General features: G+C 38.7%; 2 protein-coding genes and 1 long non-coding RNA gene across 5 annotated transcripts in view; 1 reads left to right on the forward strand and 2 right to left on the reverse strand.

Annotated features, from left to right (window-relative positions):
* Positions 1-601: 601 nt before the first annotated feature.
* LOC141742761 (uncharacterized) lies at positions 602-7850 on the reverse strand. The gene is made up of 3 exons (XR_012586846.1): positions 7778-7850; positions 3348-3443; positions 602-735 (listed from the first exon to the last, which is right to left on the reverse strand). It is a non-coding gene; the product is annotated as an uncharacterized LOC141742761 (long non-coding RNA).
* Positions 1937-11070, forward strand: CYP2R1 (cytochrome P450 family 2 subfamily R member 1). Of its 3 annotated transcripts, none has more exons than XM_074585869.1 (5): positions 1937-2211; positions 4887-5028; positions 5319-5951; positions 8749-9078; positions 10357-11070. In XM_074585869.1, exons 1-5 carry the CDS (start codon positions 1969-1971, stop codon positions 10530-10532), a joined length of 1524 nt encoding a protein of 507 aa, XP_074441970.1. In that variant the 5' UTR covers positions 1937-1968; the 3' UTR covers positions 10533-11070. The 3 variants fall into 3 exon arrangements, with proteins under 3 accessions (XP_074441970.1, XP_074441971.1, XP_074441972.1); XM_074585870.1 differs by having other exon boundaries at positions 1962-2211; positions 5784-5951; XM_074585871.1 differs by lacking the exon at positions 1937-2211 and having other exon boundaries at positions 4889-5028; positions 5755-5951; positions 10357-11068.
* Positions 11071-16681: 5611 nt separating this feature from the next.
* The window catches only part of PDE3B (phosphodiesterase 3B), a 101305-nt gene continuing 98964 nt past the window's right edge, over positions 16682-19022 (reverse strand). The window contains exon 17 of the transcript XR_012586847.1: positions 16682-18944. The gene's annotated coding sequence lies outside the window, so the exon portion shown is untranslated. The remainder of the gene's footprint in view (positions 18945-19022) is intronic.

Below are 19022 nucleotides of genomic sequence, written 5' to 3' on the forward strand. Positions count from 1 at the left end.
TCAAGCCACTTCTTTGTATTCTGACAAACTGGGTAAGATTTTGATATAGGACGATGGCATTGGCACATGCTTTACAAGGCATTTTGCAGCGAGGACAAGGAAAGATCCTGAGGCAAGTAAAACTGATTACTCATTGCATGAAGATGTGCCTGAAAATCAGTCTCTCACTGCATTGATACATGGAAACCAGCACAGACCCTGCTCCAGCCAACCAGCCCAGCCAGCCTTCGGTGCATGACAACACACGGGCATCAACATCACCTGAGAGAACCGGAAATCTTTGCACTTGCCTTCATTAAAAGTTACTGGTGTATTGTTCTGTAATATACACGACATTTATCTTTCCTTCTCAATCTGCCCATCCTAGGCAAATGTGAGCAAGCACACTCTTTGAATCCTGTTCTTTTGACTCTTCATAGCCTTGTGCCCTATTCAGGAGGCACCCGGACAGCCAGTTTGATTCCCCTGAAGCCTCACAGATGCTTTGCAGCCCGATTGACAGCCAAAAAAGCTACACTTTGTCACTTCCCAGCTCCCCTTCTTGTTACCCTGTTGTACTCACAGCTCTTAACTCCTCTCTGCGCTCTCAAAGCAATGGCCATTGCCGTGTTGAGCTCTCGGACTATCTGACTTCCCAGCAGCATCTGGGGCCCTCCTCAGCTTTTGTGCCATGTACTCTCAGGTCAGTGTCAGTACCACCACATTCGAAGCAGGACGTCCCATCACAGGAATGTACTGAGAATTAAACATTCAAGGGTTAGATTATTAAGTACGTAATGCATTTTGATCAGTCAGGTTATTAACGGAATTCATTAGCATAAATTCTTTATCGGTTTAGGTCTTAACTTTCTTATGAGTCTATGTAGAGATACTCAGTTGAGTTCAACAAAAGAAAAATCTCAAGCTGCAAATCATATAGCATAGAAATTTTAACAGGGCAGGAATTCTTCTCATATGCCTAAAATTGCTTGTAAAACAGCAGTAATGGAACAGCAAAGACAGCACGAGTGGAAACAAAATGGATTTTTTTATAAAGTGTTTTAGCAGGATGTCACATTTCTTAGCTCTGCAGGAAATTATCTTAGTCTCTTCAGCTACTCAAGCCCTCTTCCCTGAGGCATCATCCTGCTGAGTAACCATAGCCCTTGCACGCTATGTTTGTGATTTCCTTGCTGCTTGGTCACATGAGTTGGGGACATTTCCTCCTGTGCTCAGCTGCCCACCAGCGCAGGGACACCAGGCCCTTTCTCAGTGCCCGCTGCAGCCCCCTGGCATTGCCAATGGCCGGGTGAGATGGCCAAGGTCAGGCTGTGCAGTACAGGGAATTACAGCTTGGCCACATGAGAAGCTGCCACCTAGAAGTTTGTAAGATTCCCTGTGTTGTGGTTGGAAAGGACAGAGAGGGAAACACAATGGGATTTACTGCCTCGGGGCTCCCCAGAAGAGGCTGGAGAGCCTGGGAAAGACTGGGAAAGTCTGGCTCTGGGAAAGACATCTCAAAACTGCGGATTTTTGCTTGCACAGAGACTTAGCAACCAGCAAATAACTGCTTGTGACTTTTCTCAGTTGTCACGGTCAACGTACGGAAGTTATTTTCAAGCATGCAGCCGGCAGTGATTTTTCATCACTTCATCAACCTGAAGCGTGCAACTTTTGTCAAAAAAAGACAAACTGCGCGAGAACCGAGACCCGTTTTCTGCATCCCCCCAGGTCACCGGAGGCCAGCCCCTTCCCAGCGCCTCCCAGCGCTAGGCCCGAGTCGGGCGGACCCCGAGCCCCGCGGCTCCCGCGGGCGGCGCCGCGACCACCAGCCCCGCCGGGCCCCGCCGCTTCGCGCCGTCCCGCCCCGCCTGACGCAAGAGGCGGAGCCCCCGCGGGCCAATCAGCGCGGGGGGCTGCTGCCACCGCCCAATGAGGGCGGCGGGCCGGCGGCGGCCCGAGGAAGCGGCGCGGCGGCGGCGGGGCGCGATGTGGCCGGCGGCGGCGGGGAGCGGCCCGGGCGCGGCGGCGGCGAGCGGCGGCGCCGCCTGCGCCCTCCTCCTGCTCCTGCTGCTGCTGCTGGCCCTGGTGGTGCGGCAGCTGCTGAAGCAGCGGCGGCCGCCCGGCTTCCCGCCCGGCCCCGCGGGGCTGCCCCTCATCGGCAACATCCACGCCCTGGGCGCGGAGCAGCCGCACGTCTACATGCGGCGGCAGAGCCAGATCCACGGGCAGGTACCGCCGCTCCGGCGGCCTCTGCCGCCTCCCCGGCAGCGGGGCGGACTGGGGCGGGCAGCCCCAGGAAGAGGGAGCCGGATGGGCCGTCCCCGTCCCGGGGCTGCCGCGGCGCTCGGAGCCCCCCCCGGCAGCACCGGGAGCGGTCCCGCCGCCTGGCGCCGGCCCGCAGCGGCTCTCGGTGCCCGCGCCCCGGCGGGGAAGGAGCAGCAGGGCGGGGGTGGCCGCCCCGGGGAGGAGGCGGGGGGGCGGAGCACCTCCGCCGGCTAACGGGAGCAGAGGAAGGGGCCCGGTACCCGGTCGGTAACAGGGTCCGGAGCGCAGGGCTTTGGGGCTGAAGAGCCTTTTGGGAGAAGCGGTGCTGCGGTCAGCCCTTCCCGTGGGAGCGGGCGCAGACCGGCGGCGGAGGAGGGGAGCTGTCGCCTCTCTTAGGGCAGCGCTCCCTCCCGGGGCCGGCAGCGGCGGGGAGGAGCTGTCTGCTTGCCTGCTGTTTGCTTTTTTATTTATTTAATTTTTTTTTGGTACAATATTCAAACGCTTGTCCTGCCGCAAATGCAAGTAACCGGCTTGTTTCGCATCCGCAACTCCTGGACATGCCAAAAGGGCTTAAAACTAACAAAATTACAACAGCCAAATAGCAGGTGCTTGGATAATGCAACATTTTTGCTGAAAACGTGTTGCTTCAAAGTACCATCAGTGGCTATTTAGAATATTTACTTACAGTCAATTAGTATAACTATGCAAGAATGGATTTTTTCTTTTTTTTCATACTTTCGTGTAAGAATGGATTTTTTTCTTTTTTTTCGTACTTTCTTGTGTGTCAGGTGTTTGTTTTCAATTGACTGGTTTCAAACAACTGATCTGTTCTTATAAGCTTCATAAAAATTAAGCCCAGACGATCTAGCAGGGGAACGCAGGCAGGTGTTAGCATTTTTAAGTGTGTGTGTGTAGGCAGACATAAACACACACACGTTTTGGTAGTTGTTCGGCATGCCTGTACATCTCCAGAGTGTTTATAACACCTCTGTGTTTTGGCAATAGAAAAAAGTAAATGTGTTTCAAGCAAAATACTAGGACAAGTAGAATGGAAGTAGAAAGGAAAACATGTCATCTAGTGGACTAGGCTTTCTACTTGCCTGGAATGCTGTATGTGGTTCTAGTCACCTGCTGTCAGAAAGGGTCCTGCAGAATTTGAGGGAACTTGAAGATGGCAGATCAGGATTTGGGGGGCTCTGGAAAAATACAATGAAATTACATTTTTTTTTAAAAATAAGCTATGGTCAAAGTATACAAAACACACAAATGGTTTGCAGAAATACATCAGGAGTGTTTTCTTGTCCCATAAAAAAGAAGAGCCATTATAACAGTGAAAATATCAAGTTTGCTAAAACAAAATAGTCATAGAATCATTTAGTTTGGAAAAGACCCTTAAGATCATCAAGTCCAACTGTTAACTTAACACTGCCAAGTCCACCACTAAACCATGTCTCTAAGTGCCATGTCTACATGTCTTAAATACCGCCAGGGACAGCCCTTTTGCTGACAACCCAGTTGTCACAGAATGCATAATTAGGCTAACATTATTTCATATCGTGGATGTCAACTGCTCTGAGATGAAGGAAAAACTAGAGATTTGTGTAGCTAAAAATACAAATTTATAATGCTAAGAAAAGAATGGAAAGGGATATAGGATTTCAATCTTTAGTCTCAGTTTCAATTTTTAAAACTTTGGTTACGGTTTTCATTTTGTTTATCCTGCATGGGCCTTCTGCAGGATGTATCACGTCTTTCTTCAAGGCATCGAGTGCTGGCCACTTCTGGAAACAGAAGATGGGACTGTCTGGGCTGTGCCATCATTTGTTGGCTGTCATCATGGCTCTCACTTCTATCATCTGATGGTTCTTTGGGCGCCTGTGCAAAGTACATTGGCGTCCAGGTTCGGAGATGGAAAGGACTGGGTGCAGCGTGGTGGTTTTCACAACTGACACCACTTCTGTGTCTGCCATTGCTAAGTGACATGTTGGAAGTCTTCATGATAGCTTCGGTCATAGTGCCCTTAACCAAATTAAGCTATTGGAATTTACCTTTACTAAGGCAGAGAGGAGGAGCAGATGCGGTAGTAAAGCTTTCCTCCTTCCTGTGGAAACAGTCTCAGCAAATTAGGAAAGTAGACAATATATGTACTTCATTTCTAGTTCTTATATAAAAACTATATATCTAATAATATCTGGTTATATACTTACAAGTACATACTTATATATACTTATACATACTTATATCTAGTAATGTTAAGGGACTACATTTTTTCTGAAAAATATGCATTGTCATACCAAATTCACATTTTTTAATGACTACATGAAAGCATCCCCAGTCCTTACTTTGGAGAGCTGGTCACTTTTGGTGCACCGCAAAGCACAGAATGTAGTGTGGGCTAATTTACTCTATCTTTTGATGGTAAATCAGCTCACAACGGATTCTACTGTGTAATGCCACAGTTGTATCACCTCCGGTTACCTGTATGCCCTACTGAAGTTCACACAAGTCTGTATTTGGCATGGATGTTTAGTGTTGTTTCACTTTTTTATTACTTGTTTTTACTTGGTTTCGTTATTTGTTCTTAAGATTTGGTTTTAATGGCATGTTACAATTCTAATTATTTTTTCCCCCCTGCAAAGATCTTCAGTCTCGATCTTGGAGGTATATCTGCAATTGTACTGAATGGCTATGATGCAGTAAAAGAATGCCTCGTTCATCAAAGTGAAATTTTTGCAGATAGACCATCTCTTCCCTTGTTTAAGAAGCTCACAAACATGGGAGGTAAGTGCTAATGTCTTTTACATTAAAATGTCATTTTTGTCCAATAGATGGGTTTGTAATCACATGAAACATTTGCTTTAGCCGTTTTCTGTACTTATTTATCTCCTTTCATAAAATACTTCCTTAAAGATATTATTTGGAAAGGATTGTCACTCTCGGACTATGTTCCATAGCAAGATGTGTGTAATTTTTTGTCTTGTTAACTAATTTTATTATCTTTTTCTTTTATTATCTTATGGGGGGGGGAAATAAAGCGTTGCATAAAATACTGTGTCAAAATATTTTTTCAGGCTTACTGAACAGTAAATATGGCAGAGGATGGACAGAACATCGCAAATTAGCTGTAAATACCTTTCGAATTTTTGGATATGGTCAAAGGTCCTTTGAACACAAAATTTCAGAAGAATCTATGTTTTTCCTTGATGCCATTGATACGTACAAAGGCAGAGCATTTGATATTAAGCACTTGATAACAAATGCTGTTTCAAACATTACTAATTTGATTATTTTTGGAGAACGTTTTACGTACGAAGATACTGAATTTCAGCACATGATTGAGATTTTTAGTGAAAATATTGAATTAGCTGCTAGTGCTTCTGTATTTTTATATAATGCTTTTCCTTGGATTGGTATCTTGCCATTTGGGAAACACCAGCAGCTGTTTAAAAATGCAGCTGAAGTCTATGACTTTCTTCATGAGCTTATTGAACGTGTCTCTGAAAATAGGAAGCCTCAGTCACCTCGACATTTTGTAGATGCATATCTAGATGAGATGGACTGCAATGAAAATGATCCGGAGTCTACATATTCAAGAGAAAACTTAATTTTCTCTGTTGGAGAACTCATCATAGCTGGGACAGAAACCACAACAAATGTTTTAAGATGGGCAGTGTTATTTATGGCACTTTATCCAAACATTCAAGGTAAGAACTTTGACATTTTCAGGAACTGACACGCTTTCCTATTGCAAATTTAAAATGCTTTTTGGAAGTGGTGCTGTGATCCTTAGTCGTAACCAAAAAGGAAAGTTTATCTATATTATTCTATTGTATCATTTACCAAACATACTACAGATAGATGTGAAAATCTTATTTTATATGCAGATGAAGAGGATATCAAAAGTCAAGTATGATAACGTTTTAGCGTATTATTTTGTAAATATATTTTTATGAAGCTTTAATGTTTTTAATAAAGTGTTTAATATATTTAAGTTTAGTGTTGCCATGCGTTGTATTGGTTGGTAGATATACTGATCTATATAGTTAATTATAAGCAAATGTAATTAAATATGAAATTAATAAGTTAAATTAAAAATGTGACAGCATCAGCAAAAATGTAAATCAGGTTGTGGTTCACAGTTTAGGTACAATTTCTTTTTATCCTTAAGTGCCTCAGTTCACAATAGATTTACCTATTATAGACATGTATATTTATACTTTTGGAAGTACAAAAATAGCATTTAAAAATAAGTGTTACAGTCATTCTGAAGTAAGAAGAACGTTGCTCTAACATCAATTTGACCATCATCATCGTCATTTCAGAATGGGGTTAGCAGCAATACCCGTAGCTATAAGGCTCTTGCGAGCTGAAGTTCTGCATAGGAACCAGATATCTTTACGTATGAAAGATTATATTTTCTTCTTATGGTAGTAGGTGCATGACTATACCTTCTGATTTTCCCAGCTAGAATAATTTTTAATTTAAAATGGGTGGGCAAAAAGTAATTCTTATTTTAAAAGTGGAGATCAAATTTTATACTTATGTTTAACGTAAATACAGCTTTACTTGGAAAAAAATGAAAATAAAATATGATGATAATGTATGTCAAGGCCTGACATGCTATAAACAGTGAAAATCATTCAGATTAAATCAAGAAGTTGATGCCGAAGCGCTTTTATTGCTATTTTTTATCATTATTTTAAGTCCCATATTCAGTGAGCTGGTTAAAATATCTGTCTAAGCAAGTAGAACCAAAGTTCGCTCAAATATCTCCTGAGAGCCGTAACCTCTTACATATTTTCTTATTTTCATTTACTCAGCTATTTTAGTTAGTTGATTAATTAATTGAACATGAGGAAACCGATTTAAGAATAAAAAATAGGAAAACTTTCTTCTAGCCTAGGATTAAAAGCAAGATCTAACAGGATTTAAGTTGTTAATTGTAACAACTTTGAGGGACATATTTAAGAGAAATATGTAGCTTCAGCTCACTAAATACAGCCAATAATTTTTTTTGTGGAAGCTTAAAACTGCAATTGCTATTTTTAACCAGCCAGCACATTTCAGACCATTTTAAACAAATGGGTTTAAAAAATTAAACATTGCTTTTATGCTTCTGAATTCCACTGATTCATCTGTATGCTTTACACAGTGTAATAAGGAAGTCTACCAAAAAAGAAAAACATTTCATAAAATGAAAAAAATAGAATTTGATTTTGTAGGTCCTTAAGTTTCAGGAAGCATGTATACATTGTCCATATTTTAGTTAAAATACATTAAGTGCCATAATTAGTCAATAGGATATATTTATGCTTTAAATTATATAAAAAGTCCAAATGCGAAAATGCCCACTTAAAGTTTCTGATCAGTCTGTCCTGGCTCAAAAATAACATTCATATCTTAAAACAAGAACATCCTTATTCCTTCTCGATTAAGATCTGACCAAGATACTGTTTTTCAATAAAGATCAAGAAAACTTTGAAGTTTTGTGTCTCATATGCACTGGCTGATTTTGTAGAGATCCACTCACCTAAAATAATCTTCTGATCTCAGGTGCTGTGATACCACGAGTTTCTGAATTGGTATTCAAAATCAATTGATCTGGATAAAAATTAAAATTACCGTTACCTTTCATTTATTTAGACTTTTTCTGTCCAAGTATTACAATATACACTGATAGCACCACTACGTCACAGAACGTACTTTCACAAAGCTGCTTTTCACCTCTTTATTTTGATGTGAAACATTGTCGTTTCAGGTTGAAAGACCTGGTGATTCTGGTGGAATTTTTCTGACATTTCCCAGATTTTCATTACTGGTTCCACACGAATTGTAGAAGTCCAGCTTTGTTTTAGTTAGGAGCCGTTTGGCAGTTTCAACAAAGAAAGTGTATCAAGAAAGAAGAGGCAGTTTGAATGCCTTTGAGATTAATTAAATAACCTGTGAAGTTAATTTTAAAAACAGCTTAAAAAAACCCCAGTGATTGAATTTGTTCCTTTTCAGTTAAATTTGGACTCACATCCCTCTTAACTCACACTGTATTGTATAAGATATTTTCAGTTTAAGAGTGAATTATTTTCCACTGCGAGAATTCTGAAGAATCATATCAGAATTAGACAAGTTCAGGTGGCTAACTTCAGCGTTACCTGTGTTCACTCCAGTATTTAACGTACTTTATCTTTGCAGTCTTTTGCTTGTTTCTTTAGTTTTGAAGAGCTCCAGAAATAAAAGTATACACAAGCAAAGAAAAGTATGTTAAAATACGATTTTACTGAGAGTAATTACTTTTGAAATGAAGATTACTGGTATATATACTAGTACTAATTCCTACTAGCAGGATAAGGAATATAGAATCACAATTTAAAAGCTTATAAGCTACTATGTTTATATAAGATTTTTTTATGTTTCAGTATTCTTTTAAAAGTATGTATTTTATAGCTTAAGTTAAAAGATGAAGGATATTACACAATAAACATCAGCTTTTATTCCTATTCCTAACAGGTCAAGTTCAAAAAGAAATCGATTTAGTCATTGGCCCAAACAAAATGCCTGCCTTAGAAGAGAAATGCAAAATGCCGTACACTGAGGCCGTTCTACATGAAGTTCTAAGATTCTGTAATATAGCTCCACTAGGTATTTTTCACGCAACTTCCAAAGATACTGTTGTGCGTGGTTACTCTATTCCTGAAGGCACTACAGTCATTACAAACCTCTACTCAGTTCATTTCGATGAAAAATACTGGAGCAACCCAGAAGTCTTTTTTCCTGAGAGGTTTTTGGACAGCAGCGGGCAGTTTGTCAAGAAAGAGGCATTTATTCCTTTTTCTCTAGGTAAGACTGATTCCTTCCACTGTTTCTTTTCATAAATCTAGAAATGTATAAAATGTAAGTAATGGCAATAAATCAGGAATGGATAGAATGATATAAAATATCCACCGTTCTGATGGAACTGCTATTTTAAACATATTCAATATAATGCACTCTGGACATAATGCATTTTAGCATAGTATCTTTTCTATAGATGAGCTCATTATTATATAAACTAACAAAAAAAGCACAATATCTTCTTATCTGAGGAGTCTATAAATTTTATATCATTGCAGTATATAAGTGTTACTCATTTCACAATTAATAGTCATTTGCTGCTAAATTCATTACATACAGGGGATTTACACAACCAGCTTTCAAATTGCAGCACCAGAAACTGCAGATTTTATTCAGAACTAGCTTGAGGGTTAGCATGGTAGCACTGCATTCTGTTCTGAGGAAATATTCCGGCAGTCCTAAAATCATTATGGATTTGTCTTCTGATGCCTGTAAGAGGGTATAATTTACCTTACATACGATTATCAACCTAAGAATTGAGTGTTTAAGCTAACTGCCAGGGCTACCTCCACAGTCCATAGAAAGACATAGCCTTGTGTGGAGGGGAACTTTGCTTACGTTTCTAGGATGCTTTTTCTCCAAAAAATAGAAGGAGCCAAGACAAGACAATTCCCTTGGAATAGATGCACAACATTCTAAATGGCCAAAGTTAGATTTGATGAAGCCCATCTTTACTGTGTATTCTTTATGTTTCTTTTTGCCTGTTTAACGTTACCAGTTCCAGATGATGTTACCCATTCATCTGTGTCTTCCACAACCACGTTTCCTCCCTGTAACTAGTCATACACGGAATGAGAACTATTATTTTAAGGCATTATCCAGACCTGTTTCATATCTTTCTGCTTACCAAGTTAGAATAATTGCCAGATAATAATGATTGGCAGTAGATGTAATTAAGAAAATAGAAGGGGACAAAGGCTGAAATTCACAGTATCATTTTTTTAAAACATCTTCTGTCTAGATTGGCGTTTCAAGATAAGATAAAGTAGCTAACAGTTTATCTAAATTGATTTGACAGAATTAGTTACAGTGGCATTTGTCTAGTGAGAGGGATAAATTCTTTAAAATCTGTTTCTTGCCATAAATTATCACCTATCTTCTCTTACAGAAGAGGATAAGAATGGTCATTCTTACTTACTACAAGACCGTTTTTTTTTTCATAACAAGAGTGAAAATGTAATTGAACACATTTTAAGTCTTCTCAAAACCTTCTTTTCAATCCAGGAAGAAGACATTGTCTTGGAGAACAACTAGCTCGAATGGAAATGTTTTTGTTTTTCACTTCATTACTACAGCGATTTCACCTATGTTTTCCTCATGGAGTGATTCCAGATCTCAAACCAAGGTTAGGCATGACATTACAACCACAGCCGTACCTCATCTGTGCGGAAAGACGGTGAAGAGAAGGGTCTATATTGGCACAATGCTCCAAGTTGCAGCTGAGGATCCACTTCGCCTTCTATTTCTAAATGTGTTCATGTCAGAAGAACAAAAATTTAAAGGAATTGCAGATAAATTCTGACTGTTTGTGCAGAAGTTAATAGTTTCTGTTTACTTGGTTTTCACAAAAAGGCCCTCAACCAAAAACATGAAACACAACCTGTGTTTAAAGTTGATGTTTTCACTCCAGAAGTCTGTTTTGAATCTAACTTCTAATTCAGTTTTTAAATACTTAATTACCTAGCAAGCCATTTTACTTTGAAAGGATATTTTTATAAACATGGAGAATATGGCTTAAAATGTTTATACTCAGATTTGTCTGTGGAAATCTCATTTACATTACTCCAGCTAAGCTGTTCTTTATAATTCTCCATTAAATTTCCATAGCAAAAAGGTTTTAAAGGTATCTATTTAAATTTCTGTAACTCGGAATAAACTATCTTTTCCAGCCTTGACAAACAAATTGTCTGTTAAAGTATTTTAATCCTCCCTTCTCCTTGTCCCATCTTCCCAGTTGGTCATAATTTTCTAGTGAATCAGATAACTGTGTGAATTCACTTTTAAGAACTTTTATGGCTTACGTTTAATTTAGTAACATATACAAAGTGTTCAATTATTGCCATACGCCTGACAATTACAGCAGGCTTTTTTGCCAGTTTATTGCATTTCCAGACACATGTCGTCCATTGCCTCCTAACGCAAAGCATTTTGTAATGATTAATCTCTGCCTGAGTAGCCTGGAAAAAACAGCGTTTTTGCTACCGGAGTCACATGCAGATATACTACGAGTCAAGAAAATAAGCTGCTCATGAGTCCAACCAGAGAAGAGACCTTTTTGGGAGGGGAGTAGGGTGGGGAGAAACAGATTTTAAATGCATTTTAAGCACAAGTTTTAGGCATGCCAGCTACTCTTGACTTATGCCAGCTTCATTTTTTTTTTAAATCATGACACCTCTTGCTTTATGGTTGTTGGAAGATCAAGATTTATGCACACAGGCCCTACAGGAGAACCTGACAGTCTAAATACAGTATGTTCTGTCCCTAACGTGTGGGGAGAAGTGGGGCCTCAGAATAGGGTTCAGAACAAAACGGACACTGAGCAAACAGCTATTTAAGGACAGGGCTGAATATTAGACCTTGCTCTTTATACAGCTTATGCTTCAACTTGGAGCTGCAGGAAAGTTCAAAGGCAGGAATTAATGATTTTCTGCTGACTCGATGTTTTCAGCTTTTACTAAAAAGAAATGCTTCGCTTCTTTTGAAACAGCAAAAGAGAAGGATCAAACAGAGCTAGTACCAGTCCACTTGTATAATAGCCTATTGACTTGAGATGCAGCAGATCCAAATTAAATTACTTTGCCTGATGGTAGTCAGACCCACACGTGCCACGCAGAGCATCTCAAACACATGTTCCTGGTGCTGTGAAGAGGGTGGGCAGGCTACTCCTCTTGCTGAATAACGGCCTGCCTGTTGAGAAGATTTAAGATTCAAAAAGGAGAGGAAGGAGGGAAGCCTGATTGCCGTGCATTGGGCACACCATGAAAGCTGCAAATAAACTGCTCCTAAGATATTGGCAAACAGTGGGGCTTAAGAGTCAAGATAGGGGCTTTTCTGGATACTTGTAAAAGTAGGTATTGGGTGCTTGTGAAATGTTTAAGTAAAAATGGTAGAATCTACAAAATTTAGGTGCCTTCAGTATGAAGCAATCCCAACCAGAAGAGTTCAGTGCTACAGTTCTGGACTCGGTAGTTCTTCCTGTATCCCACCCTGTGCTCTTGGATCAGACAGCCAGAGTTTTGTTAGTATCTGGGCTTGCCTTCTGGGTTGCAAGAACTCTAGAACATCCTTTGGTTAAAAAGTGATTCAAATAATCCTAATTGAAGTGAGGGGAGCATTAAAAAAAAATAAAAAATCAAGAACCAGTTCTTTTGGGGGCTACGTTCAAAATGCAGCTGGCCAGGGATAATTCCCTTATGCTGAGGTACTTTGAGATCTAACTCCTCTCTAGTCTTGAATCCATTTAATGAGAATCATCTTGATTATGTGTCATTCTGGTTTCTAAATCAAAACGCCGTATAAAAGCCTCAGATTATCAATCCAAACTTTTACCGTTATATGCCAACTTACGGTCTCATTTAAGCAATCAAATACATTTGACAAACTGTCTTTTCTGTAAATCTGTATCGGTATTAGTTATATTTACATGTTTCATTCTGCATCCACTTTTTCCCTATTTCCCTATCCACTTCAACTTTTTTCTCTGCTTATTAACCCAACCTACCCTTAACAACCATTCTGTGTGCTTGTGGACTCATTCCCTTTCTTCTTCCTACTGACAGGTAAATTGCTGAATAGATGTGCCCGTCTCCCTTTCCCCCACACCAGCTTTTCTTGCAAATGAAACTTCAATGCACTCCAAGTGGGAGAACAATTCTGCAGCCACAACGTAGGCAGTGTTGATAACTATATTGCACAAGATGATCTGATGTGCACTGACTTTATGCAGCAGAAATTTAGCATTGTCTCTATTCGGTGGTATTCAGCATCTCTCTCCAAATGTTCCTTGCCTGTAACTAGACTTGACCAGAGCTTGCGGCAAAGTCATGGATCTTTCTGCATTTGTTCTGGTGATCCCTCCTTAAGCATCATCATCGTGCTTCTGATACAAGATCATTCTATTTTCTAGTAAAGTTGCAGAAGTTATTAAATTGTAATCCTGAAAAGAATTCAGTTGATTTACATTCATTTCATACACTCACACTACAATCTATTAATTTCACAGAGTATTTTTTTGACCTCCCGTGGGCCCGATCCAATATCAATAGAAGGAAGGTCTTTCCTTCTGGACTCTGGCCTTTTTGGACGTGTCCAAATATAAATTCAGATGTCTATGAGCCAATGACACTGAAAACGGGCATAAGATGAGGGAAATCTATATTGAAAAGCTGTAATTCTAAAACAGCTTGGGATTCATAGTGGGTTCTTAGTTAAACATGAACTTTAACTGTGCAGCCAAAAGATCTTGTACTGATAAAATATTGAGTGAGTATACAGAAGCTATATATGTATTTGGAGCTGGCACAAGCATTCCTTGAATACTGTGTCCTGTTCTGTGGTCTATAACTGAAGAAGCATTTAAAAAAATGGTTAGTGTTCCTATAAAGCTGTAAAAATGACTAAGAATATGTTTATGCTATACTTTGTGGATTGCTGCAAGGTACTTCTGATTTATGAGCTGACCAAATAGTATGCCATCATATCAGGGCAGTACCATGTCCAAGCTAATATGCTTCCATTTCAGAATGATTTATTATTTCAGACTTGGTGACACTCTGGCACTGTTAGAAAGTTTTCGGATAAGTTGGAAGCTCAAGCATGTCTCCAGAATATACACCACAGAAACGTACTGTAGAACATACTGGCTAGTGACACGTTGGAGACAATTCATGTGCTTGGTTTAACAAACGCGTGATTAAATGACTTGATTACAGTCTTCAGCTACCTAAACAGAGAACAAAAGGTTGATAAAAGATCTCTTCAGTAAGTAGACAAGAATATAAATAGAAGTCAAGGTGACATATCTTTAAACTAGGAACCAGGTGAATACTTTGAACAGCTTTAGGTGAAGAATCAAGGATATAACTAGCAGTGAGGACAGGCAGTCCTGGATTGTTACAGAAATTTTAAAATCACTTATCAGACCTTTCTCCTGTGCTCTGGTTCTAATTTGCACTGTCTTCAGCATGAGAAGTAAATGACATAAGGTTACAGTAGTCCCTCCTGGCTCAATCATCAGCTTATAAAATTTACTGTTCTCTCTGAACTCCAAACCTCTGCCAGCTATTCAAGTGTTAAAGCAGCCTGAGCTCACATAGCAAGCACATTTTTTCTTGATTTAGTATGTTGTTCTGCTACACAATTAGATTCTGAATCTAATGCTGATAGTGAAAATAAACTATTAATCTGCATTTTTTTTTAGCTTGAATTGAGCCTAATGGTTTCTACAAGCACTAGTGAGTAGATGAGGTAGATTATGTTGTCGTTAAAATAGCACATTCACCTAAAAAGTAGAAAATTCAGAGAGAACACAATAAAAGACAGTCAAATCACTTTGCAAAAGGAGTGAAAATAGTATTATGTAAATTTTGCAACAATGCATTGAATGGGAAAATATAAGGATCAAGGATAAACGGGGGAAAAAAAATCACAATGGTGAAGATGCCAGATCAGAATTTATCTTTGGGTGAGATTGATGGAATGATGAAAACACAAGATAACACAGCCAAGTACAGTGGACTATTCAGTAAGAGTCTGAAAGGTAAACTCTCAGTTTAAATTGGTCTGTGAAGGTACAGACATGCACTTTCCTAGCAGCTACATGTCTGAGGTGGTTTTTTGGCATTTGGGCCTCATAATTCAAACCCTTTGTCTAATCAAGATCAAATTAAGCTTCTGTTCTGGAAATATTATGCCTTATTCTGTTCCTTTCATACAATACAATTTGAGGATCAGCAGATTCTTCCATTTCTAGATTATCCCTTTAGATATTTTTGAAGGCTGTCAGCTATCTTGATGTCAATGTGATTAGAATTAGGCAGAACCCATACTCAGAGCTGTCATTTCTTAGGAAGACTGCCAGACTGCAGGAGACATTACGTTTGTTACGTTCTTCTGAATAAGTAACATTCCAAATAGATTAAATCCATTAAAATAATGGAGCATATCAAGAATGTGCGATCTAATCCAATAGTTTACTATTACCGCAGCAGATGGCTGCTTGCCTAAAATTTTGCATATGATACATACCAGCCTATAGTAATATACCAGAAAACAGAATAAACTTACTATTTTGTAATAAACCTTGCTGTTTTCATGTGCTGACTTCCTTTTCTACGCTCATACTAAAAAATCTTAAAATAAATATTTTTAATTTGTATAAGCGATGATTTATCAGAAGCATGAAAAAAATATTATATCTAAACAAAAGACCTTCTTACATTACAGTTAATTTTTTAGTTTTTTAATTTAGACATTAGTCCCACCATTAACATCTAGACACCAAGGTCCATGCTGTGTGCCCCAGGGACACTCTTATACCCTCACTAAAACGAGGGAATAAAGGATGGCTCAACTGTTGTTCAGGTCCTTCAGTAATACAGGTAATCCAGCTAGGGTTTTATACCAAGGAGGAATGAAAATTAGGTAATAGAATCAATATGGATAAAACCTCTTAAAGAATTCGAGTTGAGATTCTCAGGTAATTAAGTTTTCTTTTTCCACACGTGTCTCTGTTTAAGGAGTCCAACTGCCCTTTTAGTTCTCTTCAACTTGCACAATAAGCTCAGTTAAAATAATAATGTTGGTGAACATGCCTAACTTTTCCAGGAAAAACATAGGTACTCATGCCCCTTCCGTGCCTATATATGTTAGGAAGTTAATTCAATTGCTCTTTTTGGAAGCATAAAAGTTGCTCTTTAAAGCCCCTTCATGGCATCTTCAGATCTTGTTCCATTGTATTTTATATCGCATAAAGACATACTGTTTCTCTTTCAAAGAATATACAGTCTAAACTGTCACAGTATAGAGGGAAATGCAACATACCTTAATATCGCGTTTACTTCATCACAAGTTGTAGATAGTCTATAGAATATTCAAGTTCTTCGTGTCATAAGAAATGTTATGATTATATATTTGAAAAGAAATTATAGGAATAATTCATTGTTGATTGCAATGAAACTCAGTGCCAAGGGCTAAAATTTATCTAAAACCCCCACTTGCTTAAACTAATCCTCTTTGTAAGCATCCAACACCTCCCAATGTCTTCAGTACACACTTTCTTAAGATCTAGAGAGGACCATATAGCTTGACAAATATTTAAAAAAAAACAAGCTTTAGCAAACTAACTTTGGACAATCATATTTTTTAAAAACATTTTGGCTACTGCATTTCCATTTATTAGTAAGCTGACAACTAGACAGAATCTTAATTCTTGTCTGTTTTTTGTCATGTTGTTTTTTGTTGTCTGTTGCTTGTCTGTTTTTTCAAAAGGATTCCAGATCTCTCCCTCAACACTAAGTCCGGTGGGAGATGTATTACCAGTTAAATACTCAGTAACTGAAAAGCTTTTAATATTCACTGAAGTAGAGATTCAGTTGACACATCCAGTTCCTGTTGTTTGAATGTTATTATTTGACTATTTTCTATCATTGTGCACCTTTTCTTATTGGTATTTAAAGTGATCCGTATCAGATCTCATCTCTAGTACTAGTATGTAAAAATAGGTCCAGAAAGGATCTCAGTAAGTTATACAGTTCACTCATCTGACCCAATAATATGTTTTTCTGAAACCTGTTTTTTGGACTTTTTTTTTTATTTTTAAAGACTTCCCTAATAGTCCAAGGCAATCTATTTCAGTGAGTCACAGCCCTCTCAGTCCGTAGACAATTAGCCTTGTTGAGCCCGAATCTTCCGTCTTGCAATCTAAAGCTGTTACTTGTCCTAAACACAATTAACACCGAAAACATTATTCTGATTACTTTGCTCTTTGAAGTAGCCTTATTAAGCATTTAAAATCTTAGAATATCTCACTTAAGTCTCTTTTTCTCTAGTCTCAGAAACATCTCGAATTAATTTAATCTTTCTTCTTCTCTTTAGGCCATGTCTTCCACATTTCTGGTCAGTCTACTGTTCTGTACTGGAATTCTGCAATCTATCTAATGGACAGATACTTTTCCTGGGGTGTGACATCTGAAATTAGAAACAGTATTTTGGTAATGCTGTATTTATGATGAATAGAACAAAATGATTACAAACCCATTCTCAAAGATAAATAGGAGGGCCTCTTCATTCACTTCTCTGACTGAGAGAAAGCTTAGTTATATATGAGTCAGATAAATTGGCAGTACCACAAAGATTAATAAATTCTAGCAGGATGAATGTCATGAGAAAGAGGGGTATATTAAGTTTATATGAATGACCGCATATAGGAGCAAGTTTTCACATCTCACTGGCACAGGTGACAAAGTCTGCAGTCTGCTCCCCATGTGCAATTAGTAACGTCAAGTTTACCCTTTGGATTTTTGGTATAATACTTGCATTTTAAGCTAAGCATTAGTCTTTGGTTTATATGCGAGTAAAATGAAAAGACTTTGATTTCATTCAAGGTGCTAAGGGTTCTGCTGATCTGGAGAGATGAGTCAGAAGTGACTCATCACCTGTTTTTTGGCAAGATATTTAGAACATGGACAAATCACAAGGTGAATGGTAGGAATCATTTGAAACACTACAATCTTTCACCATTATTTAAAAGCTCTATTGGTTTGATGTTACATATTTCTATTTTTCTGAAACCTCACAGATAAACCAAAAGGCAGAAGGTTTCTCCTCTGTATAACACTTTTACTCTCTTTACTTAGATTTCACAGATTGTAACATTCTGCCAGGTAATACAGCCTGCATAGTAGAATTTATCATAGACACCAGTTGCTATCACCTGTGATCTCTTGACTTACAGAAATCAGAAGATGACTCATGGTGTACAGATTCCAAAAGAAACCTTCCAGTCAAATATTTCTGATTGTGTTGTGCCCTTTTTGAAGGGTGCCTGTAGTGTCACATAAAACCAAGTAAGTGTCAATCACTTAAATACATTAAACATCCATTATTCAGTATCCTGACTGTATCGCAACAATAGCATTTAAAGTCAGCCAATTTCTGGACAGATGTTTCAATCTCAGTACCAAAGGAAAACAGTTTCTTCTTTACTAGAACCACTTTCTATAGCTTAACCTATCATTAACAAAACAAGCAATTGCTAGTTACTCTATTTGGGTTTTTTTGTTGTATTGCAGAGAAGAGAAGTGAGACTAACCAGAAGTATAATTTCAAGTCTAAACCAGAAATGTCTTAGGTACCGGAGAGTAAAAAGAGGACAACAAAACCATTGAGACGGATTGCTCAGTTCAGAGTTATGTACCTATTGGCTGGATTCATAAGGATGTGGGGGACGTACACTATGCCAGGAGAGTCACTGCCAACTAGAAACTCAAGTGCACTGGAATGTTTATCCTAGAGCAGCTTAGTCCATAAGCTTTCTTTCCTGTTTCCTCTGAAATATAAGACATTATTCTTCCTCATTTAGCAGAGAACAAAAGTACTAATTGCTTACGTCCCTATTAAATTAAGATCAGTAAACGGTTGTGTTGTTTGGCCAGCTTCATCTCAGAGAACCTGCAGTATGATTCTTATGGCTTACTTCAGAAGATATGGAAAGGAAAATTCTTCATTCCAAAAATGAAAGCAATTCATTATCGCATTTGCCTTAACACAGAGAAGAAGAAGCAAGTTGTCCAGAAACACAATTCTGAAGAAAGCTGGAGGAAAAAGAAAAAAAAACAACTGTCTTGGTCATGCTTTTTGTACCTCATTTAATCAACTTCCTATATTTATTT

Source organism: Larus michahellis, chromosome 4 (assembly GCF_964199755.1).
Source record: "Larus michahellis chromosome 4, bLarMic1.1, whole genome shotgun sequence".
Classification (NCBI taxonomy): Eukaryota; Metazoa; Chordata; class Aves; order Charadriiformes; family Laridae; genus Larus; species Larus michahellis.